Here is a 24,455-nt window from a genome sequence, read left to right on the forward strand (position 1 = left end):
CCCACAAGAATACCAGCATGTTCACCTTCTCTGGTTTAAGCGGTGGTCTTTTACTTGACTTTCGCTTAAAACCATCCATCGTTTCCTCAATATGCGCGTCATTTTTGCTGACGCGGCGAGTATACTCTCGAAGCGCTGTTTCGTTATGCTTTCAGTTTCGTTCGCCATTTGATATTTCTCATATGCAACAGAAATTGCAGCACTTATGAGTTGACCAACGCGGTGGTCGCACCAGTGCAACCGCATACACCGCACAGGCAGTAAAAATGGTCGCAGTCTGGAGCCCTGCTATATCATCTGAAGCCATTCCATATCTTAATGTGAGGGACAGAATTTAGGTTTACAGAAACTCATCTACCTTCTGCTGCAGCTGTCAGGCATTCTCCGCTCAGCATTCAAACAGCACTTCATGTTCAGTTATGACAGTCAGCATGGTAAAACTCTCTCCAAGATGATATATTCCCATTATAATACTTTAAGTAACAACTGTAAAACACCTTAACGTGATAAACACAGCAGATGCACAAGTATCAGACTTCACCTATCTGCTGTGTATTTCCCTATTGCTATAAATGCTCCTTTCATGTAGACCTGTAACATGCAGATAAGATGAAAAGATAACCAAACTAAATGGAGAGGGAAACATGAGTACGGAAAAGTCACGGTCCAAATTTAGTGACCCGAAGAAAGTGTGGATGCATAATCTCAGGACAACACAATTAGATAATACAACTACTATACTTCAGGATACAACATCTGTCAGAAAGCGTATCCAAAATTAGGTTGCTTAATTGACAACAGCTGCATGGCACACACCTAACCTCAGGCTACCTAAATTGAGAGCACATGCAATTTCACAGAGATGGATGTCAGAGTGCTATGCATTTCTTCATAAGGAAGCCCTGCAATGAAAGACAAATAGAGAAAATATGTGTTAGAAGATTCCAACACTGGAACAGAGTTTCATTTTTGTGAGTGTCTAGCAGGGATCAAAGATTTAAGAGAGATGATAAGGCCACTGTCCTGCCTCTTATTCCTAAAGATACAGTCACATTTATAATTGCTCTGTAAAAATTTTGCAGGCATTTCAAAAGGAAACCACACGTTTTGGAGTTTCATGTGAGGGCGAAAAAGTTTTTTTTTGTGCTTATGTTCAGTTGGTCATGTGAAATAGCCGCACTGACCAAGAGGAAGTTATTTGGTTTATAAAAAAGTGACTGTGTGAGCGGTGCTTCATACATTGCTACACTATTGGCACTAGACAATGGAACTTTTTTACTGCAAAATTTTGCTGAATAGTCACTAATAGCATACTAGAAAAGTGTGCAATACAAAAATTTCAGTATTGATGAAATTGTGCTTTAGTTCAGCCAATTGAGTATGACGTCAAGCATGGAAGCAAAGTTAATGTTTAAGTGTGCAATAATGCGTCAATGCACAATTCAGTCATGGATTTTAATAACAGATGACAGTAATTACAATCTTATTCAATGTGTTACAGAGACTGTCCTAGATTATATGCATGACTTAAAGAAAATAATTTGTATCATTATTCTTATTTGGACTTCAACAAAGCAAGTTAAATGCTGTTATTTGCATGCTCAATTATGACATGTATACATTCAGGAATATATGGAAATTTATTTGGTAACAAAATGGGAAAATATTCCATATTGTTAATCGTATGACTCTTCCTGTACAAGATTTTAAGTATGCTTCAAATATTACTTTTCATATTTCTATGATATGCAAACTTACTGCACATATTCAACAGTTTACCTATTGTCTGTCTGCAGCAAGTATCAATATCAAGGTAAAGAGGCTAAAGTCAAAATGTTGGTATCTTGCCAACCCTAGGCAGCACTAGAGATGGAGAGAAGCTGTTTCAATGAGTGCATGAAGATCTATAACAGTCTTCAGTACTACTACGGTGAAAGTGATTCTGCGAAGATTAAATTGCCACATACTGTCAGTGTAAGAAGTGGCAGGTTTTGGCTAGCCTCACCTACGCATGCTGAGGAGGCCTATGAGAAACAGGAAGGGGAAGTGAGCGTGTTAACAGGCAGAGCAGTGTCTGCATGGTGCAAAGTATGACTGGTGTGTCAGAGTTAATCATTAAATTCTTCTCACTCAATACGAACACCTCCACCCCCCTCAGTAAAGCTCAGCGTCTAACGACACGGAAAAGCTTCGGATAAGATTTTCGAGAATTTGCCACCAAAGTGGCTCAAAAAGAGGCCCTTGTCATGCGAAAGGTTTTCATGTGAATGCTCTTACTGTTACAAACGTCTAAATGTTCAGCTTGACAGTTCTTTGCTAGTTGCAAAGAAGTGAAATAGTATGAACAATACGAAATGACAATACAGCCTGATAAGAGAAGCCACTGTACTACGGGAAGTAAGATTATAAGAATGACGGAAATAAAGTATGAACATTTTTATGATGTTTACAATCAAGTCAGTCTGCTGCGGTTCCTGAGGGAAAATGTACAGGACTTATGGGAATGTGTGGGACTTTAGCTCTCTAAATTAAAGCACAATATGTAAGATTTTTTTATTAAAATATCCAAAAACCACTAGAACAGTGTTATTTATTTTGCTGACTTGTGTACTTACATTATCCCAAATGTTTCAATGAATGTTTAAATCCAGAGAAATAAGCAATTTTAACTAGTGACCGTGTCCATAGTGTCATTGTGTCGCCTGCCAATGACGTCATAACCCCTCAATTTCCGGTTTTGTTTTGTAGAAAACATGGAAACACCAAAGATAGTAATAACGTTAAAACCTTAACGATACCCATCCCTAGTTATAACCCCTCGATTTTTTGCTTTGTAGAAAACATGGAAACACCAAAGATGCTTTTAAAATGTTGTGCGTTTTAATAGACCGGTGACGACTGCACAGAGTAGCATCAGGGCCTAAAATGAACACTTGCCAAGCGCCAAATGTGAGTAAATATCAGCGAGTCCATGTAACAGTGTCAGTCGCCAGTTGGCGGGTACAACTTCTACGAATTATAACAATGCAATGAAGTGAAAACAGCAGCCAGTTTTTAAAGAGATTCACTGTTTCTGACATAAGCGAATAAAATCATCTTTTCCGAAGACAAGATCATCGTGATTAGCTGTTCTCTCATAAGCGACAAGAGCGAATCAAATAATAGGATACAAACGGACCAATAAGGTCAGAGCAGTGTGATGGCCAGCTTGTCCCTAGACACGGTTCTAATAACTTGAGAAGATTGTACTGCTTCATTTCGGAAGATTAACTTTTCCCTTCTTTATTCTTCATAACCTGAGAATGCGGCGACACACGCCTGGGGTTACGCCGCCTAAACGGTGCAGTGAAGTATAGTTTGAAAGGCTGCGTGTTCGGCTGTACGCATACGCTGAGCCACTTCAGACAGCTCACCAGTAGCCCTTCAACGCACGAAAATACACACAATTATGTCAAAATGCGCGGTTTTGGCGAGTTACCTTGTACCACTTTTAAATCATGTTGTAGGGTCATTCTAGTTCAAACATAAGCCAATAGCATTTGAAACACATCACATTGGGTTCAAAGGTTTAGCAGGCCCATTAAAAGTCATTTTCATACACAAAAGAAATGCAGAATATGATTTTCATATATGACATACATTGGCATCTATAGGCTGGAAGGCTGTGCTATGAAAATGAAAGGTTGCATTTGTAGGTTGCATAAAGACAATGAAAAGTGAGGCAGGAGAATATGAAGATGAATAACAAACGATATGAGGCTTTTAATAAAGGTTACACCTGGAGACTCTACAACTGACCTTTTACTTGTAAGGTCTTAGCCTCACTTACGCTCTTCCTTTTGTGACTGGTCCTATTTGCATTACACATTCTTCCTCGGTCCGCTCACACGAGCCCGTTGTTTGCAGGAGAAGCAGAAGAACCACAGGCCTGATACGATCTCAGACCACTTACATGCTCTACTCATTTGTATCTTTGATATACGACTTGAGCTCCAGTTTAACTTAATGTAACCTCTACTCAAATTCTTTGAAGAGACCGGTTTCACATGATTCGAGGACTGACGAACCATGTTTTGCTGCTTCTGCTTTTGCCTCCCACACTGAATTAATATGCAGGACATTCTAAAAAACGTGAACTAGCTCAGGAAATGTCTGAACAGAGTTGGCTTGAGATCTCTGAGCTCTGATTTCACACCTAACGCAACGCTTCGTCAAATGGAATATGCTAACACCTTATTTGGTCACTATAGATTGTACTTAACACATCTTTTTGGTCATCTGAGATATTATAAATAGAGATGGTGTCAGAAACTCACCTGGGTTGAGAGTTCTCCTCGAACATTCGCTCTTTGCCGTCTTTGAACAGGCTTATGGTCTGTTTGGTCTTCTTGGTCAAGTTCTCCATGAAAACGCGGAAGAACTCGTTGTCACCCAGTGTTTCCATCTTGCCTTCGTAGCGGGATAGGATAGTGCGGAGATGCTGGTAGGTGTCTGGTAACAGGTCCAGGATGTACGGAGGACTGTTCTTCAAGGCCAACTTGGGGTTCTGGCATAGCCGGACCACCTACAAAACAGCAGAGAAAAGCAGATGATGTTAAATATGGTATCTTTTCAAAACAGTGAGCAGCAAAAGTGAAAATGGTGGGTTGCTACAATACTGAGAAAGCCAGAAAACAATTCTTCCATTAATAAATAAAGTTCAAAAGAAAAGCTTTATTATTTATTTGAAATTTTTCTATCATACTAGACTAGTCTGTACTGCCACTTTTTTGCATCCTTGCTGAATAAAAGTATTTGTCCTTTCCAAAAATAATAGGCTAATTTCTTTCTTAACAACTCTAACTGACCCTGAAAGGTTGTGTACACAAAAGATTGCAATAGCATAAAGCTAATTTGCTCATAAACTATGATGTTGCACTTCCAAAACTCACATTCATGTTTAATTCACTTAATTTTTATTACAGAGCTTTTCACAATACATGTCGTTTCAAAGCAGCTTTACAGAAAAACTCATAATATGTGTAATAATTTGTCTGTTAATACAGCAGCTAACAAGCTCTGTACAAATATTTTGATACAAATATTCTGTAAAATTCTCCAAAGACGCATTAAGTTGACTATCGATCAAGAAAAGAGAACTGCAAACTAACCTCATATCCTCTGCGGGTCAACGTTTTGCAAGTTTTCTCTTGCAGTGTGAGGGAAAAATAAAAACTACACGGACAGGGGCTTTAACACTGTTAACCGAACCATAAATACACACACAAAACTTTGAAGGTCACACACCAGAACATTCCAGAGAGAAGAATCTAGTCCAAAGGATTTTTGTGAGCTACATATGATGACAACTGTGTTTGCACAAAAGACACAGTTCTGCAATCTACAGGACTACGCTGTCATCTCAATTTCCACAACATTTACAGCTGGTGACTGGGAATGACACTGTGTACTTTGCAGCTATAGGGGTTTAATGCTTGAGATTAGGGTTGGGCGGCATGATAAAAACGCCGTTTAAAATGGTATTGTTTTCTGTCAACTCAATGAGAAATTAATGTGTTTAATAACTAACACAGTTATTAAACATTAATAACTGATTGCCTACTTTTGCATTAAACACTTAGCATTTAAAAATAGGAGTTTAATAAAATGTAAAACTATAAAGGCTTTATTCTTTTCTATTTTTAATTAATCTATTTCTACTTTATATAAAATATTCATCACAAAGAAATAAGCCTGACATCAGTGCAAAAATAGCCTGATGCTATGTAACACTTGTGTTAAAATGTAGACTCAAAACAGTAAAACTAGATGTTAAAAACATATACCAGTAATTCCAACTCTTAATTTAGCCTATTTGATTAAAAATTAGGGGTGTAAATCGGATTGTTTGTCACGATACCCAGCGATACATTATTTGCCGATACTTCAAAAAATTATCCGATACAATTTCAATACGATTCGATACAGGAGAATATCGAATGATATATCGATATTATTATACTATATACCTATTTTAAACAATCATCTACATTTTTATTAACTCACAAATGCAACCAAAACATATAACATGAACATTTATCTTAAATTTTCACATCCTGTTCCTCAATTGGGACATTCACAACAAAAAAATAGGCCTACAGTTTTTTTTTTATAAATAATACAGAAAAATAAATTGAAAAAAAAAAAAAAGTGTCACACACAAGATCAGTAATCTTAAGATATGACAACAGTCAAGACAGTCTTTCAGGTTTCTGTGCTAAAATATGCAATGTGTAAAATAATGTAAATCCTCATTAGGAAACAACACAAACGAGGTACTCCAGTTGTAGGAAAAAATTTATTAATGAAGAAAAATAAATAAAAAAACAATTAAAAAATAAAGCTGTTAAAACGTTATTTGTGACTTTTTTTTGGCTGCTACTATGGGCTCAGTGCTAAAAACCTCACAGATAACCAAATTACAAGCAATAGCAGAAAATAAATACACAAATTAAATAAACAGTGCTTTTCAGATTTTTCAGGTTGATCTAAAAGAAATTTTCAGGTACAGAAGTGTAATAATCAAATGTGAAATAACACTGCATAGTCTTCACTGTATAGATTAAATATAGATTAATCCTTATAAAAGTTGTTCAGTCAAAATCAGTGAAATTTTTTTCTTTGACAGAAGTTTTCCGTTAGTCTGCTTTCACTTTAAGAACGAAAGCACGGATCCAATATACTGATACACATGCGTTTTCTTTCTCAACGGTTTACGTTAAGACATACAGTAGTCAACATTTGAAGTGGATCAAAACCTTTCCTCAAAGTTGTCCTAAAACCAAAATGCGTTCTTGTCTTAGGACAACTTTGATTAACTTTTTTGATCCACTTCAAATGATGACGACTGTAGACCTAACCGACTGTGTTTAGTAGGATATTCGCCAAGGCGCACATGTTGATGTCATTTGGTCTGTATTTGTTCATCCATGCACAAAAGAGCGGAAGCGAGCTCAGTTAGGTATTAGCGCGCTGTCGATGCGTCTGTCTGTATGACAGGATGTGTGCGCGTGTCACTGCGCGCTGAAAAAACTTCTCACAAGCGCTCGATAATTCCGTCAACTATCCAGAGCGTCTTTTACGCTCTTATTGTCCCGACACGATGATCTTATTGTCCCGTTGAGTTTGAACGAGAATGCACGCATTGGCGGTAATGCATAGACGGACATTGGTGAACACGTGGACAGAGTCAAAATAAGGTGCCTATTTATACTACAGATATCGATATTTTACATGTGGCATCGATACATCGTATCGTTAGACATTTAATCGATGTATTAATCCATATCAATGGATCGTTACACTCCTATAAAAAGTACAGAAAAAACAGCAATTTTGTAAAATAGGCTATTACAATTTAAAATAACTTTTTCTATTTGAATATACTTGCAAATTTTTTTTATTTCTGTTATGGCAAAGCTGAATTTCCAGCAGTAATTACTCCAGTCTTCAGTGTCACATGATCATCCAGAAATCATTCTAATATCATTTGAAAAGTTGTGCTGCTTAATACACTTTTTTCTAGATTCTTTGATGAATAGAAAGTTCAAGAGAACAGCATTTATTTAAAATATAAATCTTTTGTAATATTATGATCAATTTACTGCATAATACTGGCAACAGAAGTATTAATTTCTTTAAAAAAAAAAAAATCCCCAAACTTTTTAACAGTTACATGCCAATTGTACAGTGAAATCTTTACACATAGCGAAATCGCCACATATATATATATATATATCCTCATTCCATCCAACCCTACTGGAGGCCACAAAGCTGTTAAAATCGTTCAAGAAAAAAAACCTCCATTCCAGACAATAAATCATTATGATTAAGTGCATGGCCTCAAACCACTTCATTAGCCAAACAACTTAATGGCTAGCTAGACTGATGGTCCAATAGGCTTTGCTTTAATTCAGACATAGTGGCTCTCTTCTGTCTGGACTAAAGCTACGTATCATCACCTTCTGAACTACTGATTAAGACATGGGTGGGAAATTTGAGGAAACGGAAAACTGCTCAAATGTCACCACCCTAGCACGGACGCACGTTCCAGCAATAAGTGTCCGGCGCTGCCTGCAGCTGCTCAGAGTACTTGCAGCCGCTCTTATCTATTTTGTCTTCAGCACAGGACCAGCTGTGATTGGGGGGTGGGGGGTTGTCACCATCCAGTCTGACTTGTGCTCCAAAACTTCTGGATCTCATGCACCCCCAGTCCTGACAGCCAAAAGATAAGACTGTGGCGACAGGACGTCCCGAGAATTATCAGCGAACATGCATACATCTACGTGTTCACGTGCAGACGTGTGTTCATTAGGGCTTCCAGCGATAACCTGAATTCAGAATAATAATACGAAAGTGCGGAGAAAAGTCCGCTTGGCTTCAAGCATGAGAAACTATACCAGGAATTCGATTAAAATAGACATCATTTAAAATGCACCAATGCAATAACGCACTCAAAAAATGCAATAGTGCCATTTAGAGTGTTAAATCTGAATTCATAGTATAAGAACAACCTTATCAAAGTATGCAAATATACAGTCAACAACAACTACAACTGACATGTAGTTTAATGATTACTAAACCTTATGAGGAGACTAAAGTGTAGATAATTTGTGTTTGTAAATATGGTGAACACAACAGATGCATACACGGGGAAAACCCATAGTCAAATACAGAACTTCTATATTAGAGTTTTTGACTATGTTTTTGCATGTTAAGATTCACAGGGAACAAGCACAACTTGTGTTCTTGTGTATTTGGTAAGAGGTTGAATATTTACAGAGGATTTACAGAATATAAATGGATAACATGAAAATGTTAACTTTGGATAATAAATAGCAAAGCCATGATAAACTTAAAAGTTTAAGTCATATGAAGAAACATTTCTTTCAGAAAATACTGTTTTGCAAGTGGAACTTCTCCTAATGTCACATTTCCTGAATCACTGATCGTGATGTTCATACTAAATCATTTAAAGGTTTTATAATCTAAGTCAGCAGACTTAACATAAAGTGGAAATTTACAATGTTATGTTGCAAAAACAGAGAGATTCGCTTATGAAGGCAATGTGATATGTCACATGTGCACTAACCAAACTACCCAGTGTGAAACTAAACAAATAGGAAGTTGCAAAGTTATCAATCAGCAAGCATTATCTGCTCTTCTCAGCAAAAAATTAAATAGACTTCCTTTGTAACAAGCATCTCAAAATGTAAATTAAAAGCCATCTTTAGTATCTAGCATCAACGGGATAAGTTTAAAATGAGCCCCCTGTGACAGATGCACCGTTTTGCTCATGTATCAGTGTGAAGATCACAGGAAGTGTGAGGTCAGTAACCACAACTTTTTTTCCATGAACTGCAGCTTTAACTTTCGTATTGTGAGGCAGCAAATTCAACAAAAGAAAACCACTCTGGTAGACAGATGTTCGCATAAACGGTTTAAGTTTTAAAGTTTTACTAGACAAGATGGTAAAAGATTCTCTGTCAGTTGATTCAATTCTTAGTTCATTACTTGGTATATTAACTCTGTAAAGTCTGAGATATGAAAAATATCTTTCTTTGAAGTGGAACACTTTATTGAAAGTGTATTTACAGTGTAAAAGTGTTTTTTTTTTCTAAAAAAAAAAAAAAAAGGGGCATATGCGTTTTACAGTACATTGAATTGATCAAAACTGACTATGTACACTGTATTTATTCTGTAGATTAAAATGTTTTGTATCATATTTAATACATTAGGTTGTTTATGGCTCATAGTATGATATAAGGAGAATATGGTGCTCACACTTGAAGAGAATACCTCAACGTTATTCAAAGGCATCAACTGAGGAAAAATATGAAATTTGGTGCAGCTGCGGTTATCTATTGCCAAATTCTGAAATTCTGATGTATAGTAATCTACATCAATAATAGATCTTTATAATAGTATAGCAGAGCATTTAGGCTACATAAAATGCTGAGTTGTTTCAGTCCATTAAATGTTCATTTTAAAATATTAACAATATAAAAGTTATTCTTGTGTTTACTTCATAAAAAACCTGAAGGTGGACATCATTACAATTTGACTAAAAGGTTTTTTACTTGCAAAAAAGGTATGAACTATCAATCAGAGGGCAGAAGGCATGTAGCAGATTGTGTGTGAAGTTTTGATCATGCTGCTAATTTAGAATTCTTAGAAATGCACATATCAAATGATACAGTAGGCTTTATAAGGTTAATCAGGTGTGAAGTAAGGACTCAGTGCCTAGCAGCTACATCCATACCTGATCATAAGATCAACCCTACTTAGATCTGCATTAAATCTCAAAACAACTAGCTTTTAATAAAGCTGCATATTTAGCTTCATATGATTGGGACACAACAGTTTATATTCCACTTAAAACAGATTCCAAGTACTTAAAGGTAAGAAAAAAAGTTATATGACACTTCCTGTTTATCCCAAAAAAATCTACATAGAAACAGGAACAAGAGCAGTGGTTTGAAAGAGCAGATCAATCCACCAACTGCCCACTATCCACGTCGACACGGAGTAAATGCAATTTAACCAACTGACTGACCAGCAACAAGATCAGTAACGTCACACACTGGTTGCTTAACCAACTTTGGGATTTAAAGCTAGCACAACTAGCACAGGACCCTGTAAGTTACCACATTCACGAGTCCTACTAGGCAAGCTGTGGTGTACGAGTACGGCAAATGACCTACTCTCTAAAACGAGATATGCCCAGAGTATTTGGCCGGCTGAATATAGTTTTTTAGCCTGCAAACCATTGAGCTAATTGCCTTAGCAGAGCTGCCCTGCCATATTGCATTAGGACTCCTCCGTGCAGGCCATCCGGCTAAGCTAACAAGAGACCGAGGCTGCTAGCTACAGCGTCTCTCTCTGGTATCTTTCTTTTGTGTTTTGATTAATAGCCACCCACCTTATCCATGCATTTCCAGCATTTCTCCACCGTCTTTTTGTCCACGGCCCCGGGCTGGTGATGGGAGTGGTGGAGATGATGGTGAGGCTGAAAAGCGTCCTTCATCATGCCAATAAGCCCCCCACCTTTCTTCAGATTTCCTGCCATATTCGGAGTCCGGAGTGGTCTTTTCGTAGTCAAAATATAACTGGGATCGGATACCCCCCGGTGAGGACAGCGCCCGAGTCCGGTTCGGTTCGAGCGAGGGTCCGTCAAGGGGGGGAGAAGCGCTTTATCGATGCAAGACTCCCATTAAATCCCCCGTGCAGGAAACCACCGTTTCACGCTGTGTTGTATACGCTCGGCTAGCGCGGCGGATCCCGTTAAAAACAACGCGTAAAAATACGTTTTGATGGGTGTCTGGACGTGGAGGAACAACTGCTTTCACATCGACACCCCGTGCGTGATGTTCCCTTTTCTTGCAGCTCTCTCTTTCTCTATCTGTGCGCTTCTGCAGAGCGATGTCCGATTCGTCATCGAATCGTTCATTTGAGTCGGATCTTTTAATGAATCAGTTGGGTCGGATCTTTTGAATGAATCGGTTCACAAAACTGGTCGGACTGAAATAGTTTGACAGGTAAAATTAAATTAGTATGGGTTAATATACGTGCATATTATATTTAAGATCGAAATCGAATTGGAATGATCTTCCAACCCCTATCCGGAAAGCTGACCCTGACAATTTTCAAGCGACTGCTGAAAACTCATCTCTTTCGTAACTATTTGACTTCATCCTAAAAAAAAACAAAAAAACGTTGTTTTCTCCTTTCTGCAATCTTTCCCTGTCTGTAAATGTAAAATGATTTATATGATCATAATCATTGCTACAATAAACACATAAAAATGACACATGAAATTACAATAAACACAATCAAAACATAAACACAATAAACCTGACTATATATGACTTTGATTTAGTTAACAGTAATATTAATCAATAAACATTACAAAAATCACTTGCAAATACAGAATAACAATGTGTTGAACAAAAAAAATCTAAGAAAATTATTTTTTATTTTTCTAGAGTAAATCTTTTTTTAAAGAGAAAATAAAAACCTACAAAGAAATATTGGAAAGTTTCAAAGCCTGGGTGTTTAGGGACCACGTGATGACCTAATAGCGAAGTGACGTACAAAAATAGTTGAATCGGTTCTTTGAGGGGACCTGTCCGAAAGAATCGATTCGCTGAAATGAATCGGACTTCCCATCACTACTTTTGCAACGGGAAGTTCAGGCTGAGCAAGTCAAGAGCCCTTGCAAGCAAAAAGCAAGGGAAAAAGCGATCACTCACGTTTATTATAAACCCAGCACAGATTGTCTTTCTCCATATGAAAATGCAATATTAGATCGCGAAATAATATCGTATTAAATAAGATAAATAAACCAGTTTGGGAAATAAACACCGCGTTCGACCTCCCCCTCCCGCGCTTCCTGTTCCGCCTGTAAGACCTCGCCCTCTTTCATGCGTCACATTTTCTCCGCCTCCGTTTTTGCTCCTCTTGCGAATATACGAATCCTACTATGGTGAAAAGCACGACTAATGAATATTAAATAAGGCACGTAACCGGTGCACTAGGAAGGTTACCAAGCAACGTAAGCAATGGCGTAGTTAATATTCATGAGCAAAGCATTTGCAGAAGTAGCGTACTTTCGCAGCTCTCCGGGTTAAAGAGATTAATTATGCAGATTTCTTTTTTACACATTTTACGAATTGGTCTAATATATGATGCTTGATTCGCTGATCATTTCTTATAATTTTAGTTCATATTCGCTTTACAAGTATCCAAAAACGAAATTGAAAGAAAAGTAAAAACTTGTGAATAAGAGTTGCCTCTACAGAGCTCCACGTCCTGTACTTAAAAATGAAATAGTGAGATTCTCTTTAAAGAATATAAGCAATTCAGAAATACCTCAAAAGACTTTATTGTCCATAAAACAAAACGACACACTTCCAGGCAACGAGCCGGTAACGTAGTGCAATGCGGATACGTAGAGCAACTGTAATTGGCATTCTGGAGAGGTGATTGGCTAACGTCTCTCTCTAACCACGCCCACGCTGCCAGGCGGCTCTGTATACACAATACAGACACAATAAAACTTTTCCTTCAGTTCGAAACAAGCAGATCTAGAATCTTTACACCATGCCACCAAAAAAGAAAGGGAAAGGAAACAGCAAAAAGGACAAGTCCAAAAAGAGCACACCAGAAAAAGGTGTTTTTCTATAAACTATAACATTATATTTTATAAACACAAAATAATGTAGTAGCTACTTAACAATAGTAGCCCCTGTTTTATTGACATGATACATTTCCCTTTTTTTCTAATCATACAGATGATGGACTTACAGAGAAGTATCGGAGAAGTGCCTTAGACGTGGCTGTTTTAAAAGAACATCTTGGTAAGGCAAATATTAAATTGGCCTGTTCTAGGAGTTGTTGTCTGTTTGCTGATGTCCAGTTCTATTAAAACATTAAGAAAGGAACTTCTCTACAAATCTCATCAGCTCTGAGGACAAGTATAACGCGTCAGGCCACAGCAGTGAGAGATGACTTGAAAAGTCAAATCAGAGATCTGGAGCAGGTGCTCAGGCAGGAACGATCAGACATGAAGGACATCACTACAGGTCTGTATAAAGTGTATTTCTTTATTCCAGGTTTATTGATATAGCACACCTGCATGAAACAATGTGTACTTCATAACACTCATGTTTTATGCTGTATTGTTTTGGAAATACTTGAATGAAAATGAAAGTGCATGTTGCAGTCTACAGAACAACATTTTTGCTTTTATCCAAACAGACACTTTATGTCTCAAAAGGTTTCACTTAATTAATATCTTGAAGCTTCCCCACAGATCCTGGTGATACTGAAAAATCTTTATTTCTAACATATAGATAAAATTAAGTTATAGGCAGTTTCATAGACTTCATTATTTCATAAACTTGCTCAATATATAATCTTTAGTTTATTTTCTTGAAATTACATGATTATTTGATCCACAGCATGTCCTAAAATTCAAAACGAAAGTTTGGATTGAAAGAAAGCAGCATTTATTTGAATAAAAATACAGTAAAAACTGTTATATTGTGAAATATTATTATAAAGATAACTATTTTCTATTTTAATATATTTTCAAATGTAATTTGAATTTTCATCAGTCATTACTCCAGTCTTCAGTGTCACATCAATGTTTAGAAATCATCAAGAATCATTTTATTATTATCATTACAGCATTTATTTGAAATGGAAAAATCTTAACTCTATACTGTAAATATCTTTATTGTTACTTTTGATTAATTGAATGCTTACTTGCTAAATAAAAGTGTTAGTTTCTTCAAAAGTCATTCTAATATGCTGATTTGTTGTTCAAGAAACATTTAATATTATAATCATATTTCATATTATAAACATAATTATAATGTTGAAAATAGCTTAATATTTTTGTGCAAACCAAAATTATTTATTTTTTCAGGATTCTCTGATAAATAGAAAGATCAAAAGAACAAGATTTTTATTTGAAATAGAAATCTTTTATAGATTTGATAAAGATTAGATTTCATTCCAAATAACAAAACATTATAAATGTCATTATATAATAATGTTACTCACCTCTTTACGACTTATGTAAATGTATATTTTAGTAAAGTTATATCATTGATTTCTAACACAATATGTATTGTATTCTACACAAACTTGATTTCAGATCTCAACCGCCAATATGAGTCCATGGAAACAGACCTGCAGACTAAAGTAAACAGGCTTGAAGTGAGTGTAGACTTGCTTGAGACGCAGCTGGGTAAGTTCAAGCATTAACACATTCAAATTCTTGTGCTTATCATAGGCATTGTGTGCTTTAACCAAACACATGCTCTCCAATCACATGCTGATGACAAACAAGGCCTCTGTTTGATTAGCCGAATGTCAGGTTAAATTAAAATCGGAAAGAGAGCAGCGAGAGAAGACAGAAGCAGAAAAAGACGCCATCATCTCTGACCTCCAAAGCAAACTGGATAGTATGGCGAGAGAGTGTGAGAAGATCCTGCACGTAAGTCAGAGTCACGGCTCTATAAGTGATTAAGTGAAATATCAGTGCTGTGTCAAAATATATATTAGATGCTTGAATGGATGACATATTTTATCAGCATTACACAAGGCTTAGCTTAAATTGCTTGGTGACATTTCAAAGCGTGACAGACTAATCTACCTCAACGAAATGAGGTATAATTAATGCTATAGTAAAACAAATTGAACTGACTGTTAATTAAAGTGTTAACAAATCTAATTGCCATCCACAAGGTTATCCATTTCAGCATTTAGTATTTTAGCATAGTAGAGGCCATCTGCACCTCTAAATGCTCGTGCCAGATGGCGATACATGCCCCATTTAATTAGCTACTTTTCATCTTAAATTGAGTACGTTTTTAATAATTGGTGTCTATTGGCCTGATACAGGGCTGTCTGGACAGTTTGCTCTCTCACCTGGCCGAGACGCGGCTGCAGTGGGAAGAACAGAGCACAGTCATTCATCAGGAAGTCAAGGACACGCTCAGAGACTTTGGGTTAAACCCGCTTCACATATGAGGACACCTTCGGTTGAGCACTGTGAACAGAACAGGAGCAGGACCAAGACATCTGACCTTTGACATCTGAGCAATTGCACATATATTGCATAAACCAGGAGTTTTCAAACTCCTATATAGTACGGGTCGGTACTTTCTTTTAAAGTAATTAATAGTTTTAGTTAGCAAGGATGCATTCAATTGATCAAAAGTGACTGTAAAGAGATTTACAATGTTTCAAAAGAGTTCTATTTTAAATAAATGCTGTTCCTTTGAACTTTCTATTCATCAATGAATCCTGAAAAAAAGTATTACACAAAAAAATTAAGCAGAACAACTGTTTTCAACACTGATGATAAATGTGTTTTATTTTTTTGAGCAGCAGATCAGCATATTAGAATGATTTCTGAAGGATCATGTGACACTGAAGACTCGAGTAATGGCTGCTGAAAATTCTGCTTTGGCATCACAGCAATAAATTACATTTGAAAATATATTCAAATAGAAAACAGTCGATTTAACTTGTCACTATATTTTACAACATCACTGTTTTACTGTATTTTGATTACAAAAATGCAGCCTTGGTTAGAATAAGAGACCTCTTTCAAAAACATTAGAAAATCTTTCTCACTAATTGAAGATATTCATATATTCAGTTATACAGGTTTGGGAACAGTGCTAGCTTGTGCCGATATCAACTTCAACTGAGGTCTAAATGTTGATCTGAAAGTTGATCTGAAAACAACACAACAACAACAAAAGGCATTGTCTTAATTATCACTTCACCATAAAAAGGTCAAGCTGACTTTAATTGAAATTAGTGACTTTTAAAATTAGTTTCACATGGGGTTTGGGTAGAAGGTTATGAATTCAGTTCGAAAATGAAGACTCAGGACATTCATTTTACAGTTAATTTACCCTAAAGTGAATATTGTTTACATTTTGAATTACCATACCTGATATTAGCATAATTTGATGAAGCAGTTTAATCATTGTGTTTATAGGCCAACTTGTGTTTTGGCCTTATTTATGAAACAAGCAGATTGAATTTCCGTTTAAACAACTCATCCATACAGAATTGTCCTACAAGTGTTTTATGATTCAAACTGGGCAGCTGATGTAACTGATAGGCGGAGTACTACAGGTTACTGCATTAGCCTAAACAAAAATGGTCCATTGGACTCATGGAAGACCAAAAGGCAGCCTACTGTTGCACTGTCCACTTGTGAGGCTGAATATATGGCGTTGTCTGTGACTGTACAGGAGTGCTTGTACCTAGAGCAATTGCTACAAAACATTGATGGTCTGAAGTATGAGTCTAAGGTCTATGAAGACAATCAGGGTGCCATAGCCTTAGCAAAAAATCCTGTGTATAGACGAGATGTAAACATGTGGACATTAAATACCATTTTGTGAGGTCGGTAATAAATGAAGGCAGAATTTATTACCGACATAAAAACATTTGATATTCTTTATGTTTGGTGTATGAACTTTGTATAATTATGTTAAAATGATAGAATAACAATGTTGGGTACTCTGCTAACAGAAGTCATGTGATCCAAACCGTTTAAAACAGACAGTGCAGTTCATTCTGTCTCCAGCAGGTGTCTCTGTTGGTCTAATTTTCTGTCGCTATTCCAATTTGCACAGCGTTTTCACGTTTAAGTTAATCAAATTTAAAAATGATTTTACTAAAATAATGTAATAACCCTTTAATGTTTCCCCCCCCCCAAAAGAAAGTGTAGGATGTTTACCTGTTGTGTTCTTCTTAGTATGAGTCCAAGAGTAATGCTCTAATGCCCCTGACAGACGCCAGCTGTTGATTTACGGATGTGAGATTCCCGGAGAGAGACTGTCTGGAAAAAGCTCTACAAACATCATCTCAATACAAAAATCTTGATTACACAGATTATTGTGTTAAAGCGGTTATATGATAAATAACTGACCTTGTTATGTCACAAAAATTTCACATTCATGGAAAGCTCATGGCATTTGTGACACTCATGGCACAGTGACATTTTCTATGTGCAGCAGTAGGGCCTACGTCTATTTGGCAGGCAGATGATCAATGTCTCCCAATCTGAGATCGATCAATAAATGGAAAGCAGAAGAAAGCAAACAAAGACTTTTATTTCACTTAAATCTGTAATGTGACTGACGGTTGTTCTACTCATTTAAGCACTGCTGGAGAAAAAAGGCGGCAAAATGAACATGACATTATCTCTACCCAGTGACCGTGATTTCACCAAGTACAACATGTTCCTGGATCAACATCCTTGTTGATCCTGGTACAACATTCCAATTAACCAATCAGAATTGAGGGATAACTTTTCAGGAAATATCTGTTTTAGGCTTATGATCAGGGTTAGGTGCTTCTACACCCTTGTAAATGAGCTATCATTTCACACTGTTTTTATGAATAAATTATGGGTAGGTTTAGGTTTAGGGGTAGGGATTGGGTTTAGTCTATATTTTTGGACAGTAATGTTGATCCAGGAACAGGTCTTACTTGGCAAAATAACGGCGACCATCTCTACCCGCACTCACAGGGATGTTATCAGCACTTCCATTGTGAAACGAAAATGGGAAATAACATTTTGAGCTACGCTGTTACTTACCTTTGATAATATGTTTCAGAACATTAAAAAGAGTCTAAGATAAATTCTGCTGTAGGTGACAAACCAGTGATCTGAAAAAGATTTGTAGCAGCATTGTGTCCTTTTAAAGATTGAAAATTGTATCATTATAGAAGAACGGGCTGTTTTAATATACTGCCTTTGATAATAAATAATTTGTGAAACTGTGAAAATCACTAAGATGTGGTAAGTCAACACGAAACATAAAACGTAACATTCAAATACCTCTGACATAAAATTATATGTGTTGTTATTCAGGTGATATAAGTAGGCTTAACTTTGTGGCCATTCACACAGAAAGCATTTTTGCTTTTAAAAACACAAGACGCAAACAAGACACAAGCAACGTTCATCTAGCACAAAAGAAGGCAATTTTAGTTAGGTTAGATGCCATATTGAATTTAGTGCAGATGAAAACAAGGCTGTGAGTGATAGACTTAAAGTCTTTACAATAGCGTGTATAAATGGTTATATGTCACTTAACTTTCAAAACTGTTTTAAGGTGTTTTTGTCTTTGGTCTTTTTTTTTCTTGGAAAGACATTTCATCAGCTGAACAATTGGTAGCCTATGTTAAACAATATAATTCCTATTGAGTATTATGGCCCTATACCCTGATTAAGGTTTATAGTGCCCCTGCCCCATATGGCAACGCTGGAAATGCAACATGTGCCTGAATTGCAGTCTGACACATTTCGGAGCGCAACAACACATGACATCTAGTTTAGTGATGTCATTAAGAGTAAATCAGCAAAAAAAGTCAAATTTCCTTCTGTTGGACAGAAACCAGTTGCGACACTAGAAGGAATTAAAGCTAGAGATGCAATTTCATTCTGTGGAAACAGGTTAGAGCTGAATTAAGAAATAAATGGGCTGGAGAAGGGCAGTATGCTGAGAGATATAGAGGTCCTGCCCTCGGGAATGCATCCGGACTGATTGGGCTGAGAGCTTTGCATGTCTCACTAATAAGTCCTGTCTTCAGCCCCGACATTTCAGTCTCTGAACAATTCACACTCATTACTATCAAACCATCATAGCGCTGGACAACTTAGTGTTTGAACCCTGGAACTTAAATGGATTTCCATCATTTAGACATTTGCAGATGTTGAAGATATTTCTTCAGTTTGAAAATACTCAGGATTGAGGCAAACACAAAAGCTCCAAAACAATCTCATGGCAATGTTACATTTTGGCGAATTGGTGGCTAATTTATATGAATTAGTTCAATTTAATTTGTATGTTTTCATATAATATGCTTACACCCCATATATTTAGAGACGGACCTTCATGCTTGCTTCTTTCTAAAAATCAGTTTTGTATAAATTACATTGCAACCTCATCAAATAGTTTTTTTTTTTTCATGAGACTGGGTGGTAAGTTTTCATTGAACCAAATATTTATATGAAGTATTTAGTAAAGAGAAATGAATAATGCAATCACAAAAGTGTACTCAGTAAGCCATTTTGAGGTTACATGACAAGCCAGATATTATTCTCTTTATCTTGTTAACCCTCCTATTATTGGTCACTTTGGATAATGGAATAAACTAGTCATGTCTGAGTGCAAACTGAGCATTTCAATGACATTAGAAGCTTATAACTTTTGCACGATGCTACAATTCTTGTGACAGATGTGAATTATTGCTGCATGTACATTTTTGGCAATATTTAGTTGCTTTTACCCAAATTGTAAATGCTAATTGTAAACTACTTGTTTTAACCTTCTTGTGTAAGCAGTCAGTTGTCACTCCAAGCAGTAATTGTCTCCCAAATGTTTTTGCTTGTTTGTTGACTCTTTAAACCAGCTTGTGCCTCTGTGAATCTAAAGCAGATGTGCAGCTGATGCCATGCCCCACATAATAAATGTGTCACATCTTGAAGTTGCCCCGATAAGAGTTGTCTGCAGGTCTGTGTATCCAGCGAAAACCCACCTGCACATACAGCTTTGCCATTGTTCATCAGAAGCCTGAAACACACAAACTCGCACAGCCATTCCAGCCTGCAATAGGAAATGAATGGAGCTCTATTTGCGCACCTAGAAAAAGAAATGTTTACAGAGAGGGCCGACAGATCCAAGAGACAAAACCTTCAAGAACAAAGCCAACCTTTCACAGAACTGAACACAATGCCATTTATTTTTGTCAGGCACTAACACCGTATTGAAATATCATGTAGAAATGGATTCCGTTCAATAGAAATGCACAGAAAAAAAATCAACATGGGTTGTAAGTAACCTCTAATGGCTCTCCAAAACGTAAAGGCAATTTATTACAATTTGGCACTGCAAGTTGAGGGTAACATCATGCCTAATAAAATAATTTCATTTTGGTATCCAAATTCTGCATCAGCTGTGGTACGTTGAAAAACTGATTGGTTGAATCCAGTTTTAAAAGGTGGGTGTTCAACAGAAGTATGAATCCAAGACGTCACATGAACGTTTCTGGTTTCAAACAAGAAAATAAACATTAAACATTATGAGATGTTATGTAATATAAAGAAATACCTGAATGTATATAGGCCTATGATCTCCAATGTCTCATCTATAGTTGATTTCATCATGTATTGAGTGGTACAAATGAATGTAAGACCTCAACACGAACAAAATCACCTCCGATCTCGCTTTCCTGATGTTTTTTTGAAAGTGAACACATCTGACACCTCCAAGCGCCCTGCAGGAATGGCAAAAATAAGGGCGAATGGAAATTGGCATAAATCCTAGTTAGTTTCCCAATGCAAATTTCCTAAATGGGAGCATAATCTTCCACTGTCCCACAACTATGTGCAATTTTCATATCCGAGAAGTGCAACAAAATGAAACAAAACTTAAAAGAATGAAAAGCAAGTGTCTTTAACCAGAAAAAATATAATTCCCATGTTCTTCTCCATTCAGTAGCATCTAAAACCTTCGTACATGCACATCAAACATTCAGAAACATCCCAAAAAACTTTTTAATAGAATATGACTATTAATAAAAACAGAGCGTAGTTGTTTTTGTGTTCAGTTCTCTTAATAGTTACTCCTTCAGGGGCTGGAATGAGATGGCAACAGCACAGAATTAATACAAAGTATTTTGGCACTCTAAAAAAGGTTGCGCGTGGTTGACACAGTCTGCAGCCATCCGCGGTGTGAAAAACCAAACTAAACGGGTGTCGTGAGAAGGAGATAATAGCAATATAGTGGTATCACAACAAAAGAGCAATAATTTAAAAATAAATCAACAGCACAGTAAGACAAATATACTGCATAGTACAAAGCCCCTCTGCTGTGTCCCCCGAAAGCAGAGGGCCATAAGGACAGTGTACAGAAACCAGATGCAGCTCCTGGGCCGAATCGAGCAGCACGGACAGCTTCTCTTTTAGCTCCTTCCCCAGAGCCTACATTCCCATAATCCCTGGGTCCAGCAAAGCCGTCGTTTAACGTCTATCCGTCACAGATCCGAGAGGTTATTCGTGTTCACTGTTGTTGGTGCCGTTCTCCCACTCTATACTCTCCTCGCTGTGGGTGGGCGATGCTCCTGGAGGGCCGGCCGGGCGCACTCGAATGCCCTGGAAGCGCCGGCACTCCGGGCAGATGCGAATGTGACTGCACCCTCGCGCCACCAGGGCGGCCTCCTGCGCCAGTCTGTGGGAGAGGGGTTCGGGCAGGCCTGTGCCCGTGCACAGCTTGCCGTTGCTGAGGCTCGCCGCCGCTGCCCGCGCCCGTCGCTCGTCCAGGGGCAGAGGCTGCGGTCGCAACACACTGGCTCCGCGCCTGCGCCGTAACTGCAGGCTGTCCTGACACAGCACGATGCCCTGCAGCTCTCGTAGCATCTCCTCGCACACGGACAGCTGTGAGGCACAGACACGGAGACAGAGGGAGAGAAAGAGAGAGAAAGAGAGGCCAGGGGGTCTCGCTGACACACTGCTCGCAGGGGGTGGCAGGCAGCACAGCCAGAGCATTGATCAAAAATAACACTGGGCTATACAGGGGGCGGTGGCTGTTTATCTGACTGATGCACCACAGAGAAATCAGAGAAAATGTCCTGAAGCACCTGGTGATCTCGGTGTGTGCTCATTACATTCTCAACAAGTTCACATCTCTAAATGTATTCTGTTAGATTTGCATTACAAAAAACCCCCCAAAAAAACGTGATAAGTGAGTGGAGCTGTTGTGTTTGGGTCATTCTTTGTATGCAATGCCTTTTGCTTTGAAAAATTGGGCTCAAATTGCTCCCAAGAGGATTTTCGATGAGTTTTGATAATGGTTTACACAAAACAATCTGATTATTTGTACGCATATATATTTTTAATCCCTTTTACGAACAGAGGCGGCGTGTTTTCCTGTGTCCTCTGGTGCAATTTGTCATCTTAATGGAATTCTGTCATAAATGGAATATTATCGCACAGTATTACGAAAATAAAGTTTCGATTAAGGGCTGTTAAATAAATCATCTTCGTTAATTTCTCTTAATGGTTGTTTTACAGTAGTATTTTTCTTTTGTACTCAGTAGTGTTTTCCCAACGCTAATTTCCTGTGGTGACATCAAATTTCAAGGGAAATACTATGCATATGTACCTCAAAGCAAACCAAAATTTCATCAGTCCTCAGCACAATATCACTAAGGGTTTACCTTTAATTTATACCCTGTTCAGTTACAGTCTGTTAAGATGAGTTCACAAAAAAGGCACTATTGTCTATTGTCAATAGAGAAGCGTTGTGTGGAGCCTTTCAAACCAAGCAGCTTTCTATTGGTCAATGCAGTGAATCCGTGTGACCAGCTTAAACCTGCTGCAAAATCTGAGTGGAGAAATCTATCAACCTCATCCAAATTTCAGTTTGCATGGATTCTTATTGAAATAACTGGATTTTTGACCAGCTCTTACACTTAAGGTTTTGTGTGACAAGTAAAGAATATAAGCTACAACTAAAAAAAAAAAAGATGGTTGTGATGTGCTTTAAAAATTTTAAACATAACATATTTGCTGATAAAATCCAGAACTCAGCTGCTGCTGTTTTCTGAACATTTGACCTTAGTCAAGTTAGACACCATATTCAAGGAAAGCAAGGCTGTGAGGGATAGACTTGCAGTCTTTACAAAGGCACGCACTGTAGAAAGGTCCTAGTTTACATGCATTTCACAACTAACAACTTTTAAAACTCTTTTATGGAGTTAGCGGAAATATGTGTTGTCAGCTGAACAGTCGGTATGTTTTTAAACAACAGTACAGTCCATTGAACACACTGTACTTCAGTTCCTCACAGCCTTGTTTTCATTCTTGTCAAAAATTAAATATGGTGCTACCTTGCCTAAGGTCTATATAAGATAAACATCACATACATTCATACATATGATGCAAAGGTAAAAACAAAAATATGATCCAATCAATTTTTTGTCATCATGTCGTGAGGTTGAAAAGGCACTGCATACAAACAATGTGATTCTGTGTAGTAGACATTTAATTGGAGGGGCCATCTTGGTGTTGGACCAATGCAGTATGGCGGTAAGATATGTAAGATATGTACACTTGTTGTTACTATTGGATGATGAGCCATGCCAGTGCGGTTTAAGGAGCTGAATATACACTTACATGCAGAAATGCACCTCACACACACATAAACAAAAACAGACACACTATTAGCATTACCTAATGCTAACACGCAAAGCTATATTTCCCTTAGGGATAATGCAAATATTCACTCTACTTATCAAAAATGGGCTAAACTGCACTGCACTAGTCATTTTGACTTGATGTTGAGATATACAGTACAAACACAATCACACAAACACCCATATTCCCAGCAGTTTTCAATTAGCATTTAGTTTAGCCTCACTTCAAACACACCCACATAACATATAGACAAACACAAACATCATTCTTCTTTGAATATTTACCCACAATTCTCAGTCTATGAATATGGGCAATCACAACTAAGTCATGAAGACATTATAAACAAACACAGCATGCATTTGCACCCTCCAAAAAAAGTCACGTCTTGGGGTTCTACTGAAACATGCTGAAGTGTTTATTTAGTAAAAAAATCACAATGCTTCATTTGAAACAATGCAGTCACACAACCATCGATTTGATTCAGGGAGGGGAAAAAAAGACAAAAAAGAAGGAACTTCATTCCATTCAAACATTAAAAAGCATAAAATCTAAAAGCATCTGGCACCTTTAGCGTGTGATGGTTTGTGTAGATCAGTTTGAGGTATATTCTTTGGTGTGCTGGTGGTGAGGTGCGGGGATGGGGTGTGGGGGGTTCAGGGAGGGAGGCGCGAGGGCG

The 24,455-nt window shown here is 37.4% G+C and overlaps 3 protein-coding genes across 3 annotated transcripts in view; 1 reads left to right on the top strand and 2 right to left on the bottom strand.

Annotated features, from left to right (window-relative positions):
* Positions 1-11,475, bottom strand: part of LOC107743732 (E3 ubiquitin-protein ligase CBL-like) — a 23,505-nt gene extending 12,030 nt beyond the window's left edge. Inside the window, exons 1-2 of the mRNA XM_016557124.1 lie at positions 10,961-11,475; positions 4,317-4,564 (exon numbers count right to left, since the gene is read on the bottom strand). Coding sequence (XP_016412610.1) covers positions 4,317-4,564; positions 10,961-11,107 — 395 coding nt within the window. The 5' untranslated portion in view covers positions 11,108-11,475. The remainder of the gene's footprint in view (positions 1-4,316; positions 4,565-10,960) is intronic.
* A 1,606-nt stretch (positions 11,476-13,081) lies between these two features.
* LOC107743756 (coiled-coil domain-containing protein 153) lies at positions 13,082-15,698 on the top strand. The gene is made up of 6 exons (XM_016557154.1): positions 13,082-13,210; positions 13,332-13,397; positions 13,503-13,622; positions 14,702-14,794; positions 14,913-15,043; positions 15,451-15,698. Exons 1-6 carry the CDS (start codon positions 13,141-13,143, stop codon positions 15,577-15,579), a joined length of 609 nt encoding a protein of 202 aa, XP_016412640.1. The 5' UTR covers positions 13,082-13,140; the 3' UTR covers positions 15,580-15,698.
* Positions 15,699-21,175: 5,477 nt separating this feature from the next.
* Positions 21,176-24,455, bottom strand: part of LOC107743712 (glutamate receptor ionotropic, kainate 4-like) — a 126,413-nt gene continuing 123,133 nt past the window's right edge. The window contains exon 16 of the mRNA XM_016557106.1: positions 21,176-22,018. Coding sequence (XP_016412592.1) covers positions 21,635-22,018 — 384 coding nt within the window. The 3' untranslated portion in view covers positions 21,176-21,634. The remainder of the gene's footprint in view (positions 22,019-24,455) is intronic.

Source organism: Sinocyclocheilus rhinocerous, unplaced genomic scaffold, assembly GCF_001515625.1.
Source record: "Sinocyclocheilus rhinocerous isolate Xijiao unplaced genomic scaffold, SAMN03320098_v1.1 scaffold166, whole genome shotgun sequence".
Classification (NCBI taxonomy): domain Eukaryota; kingdom Metazoa; phylum Chordata; class Actinopteri; order Cypriniformes; family Cyprinidae; genus Sinocyclocheilus; species Sinocyclocheilus rhinocerous.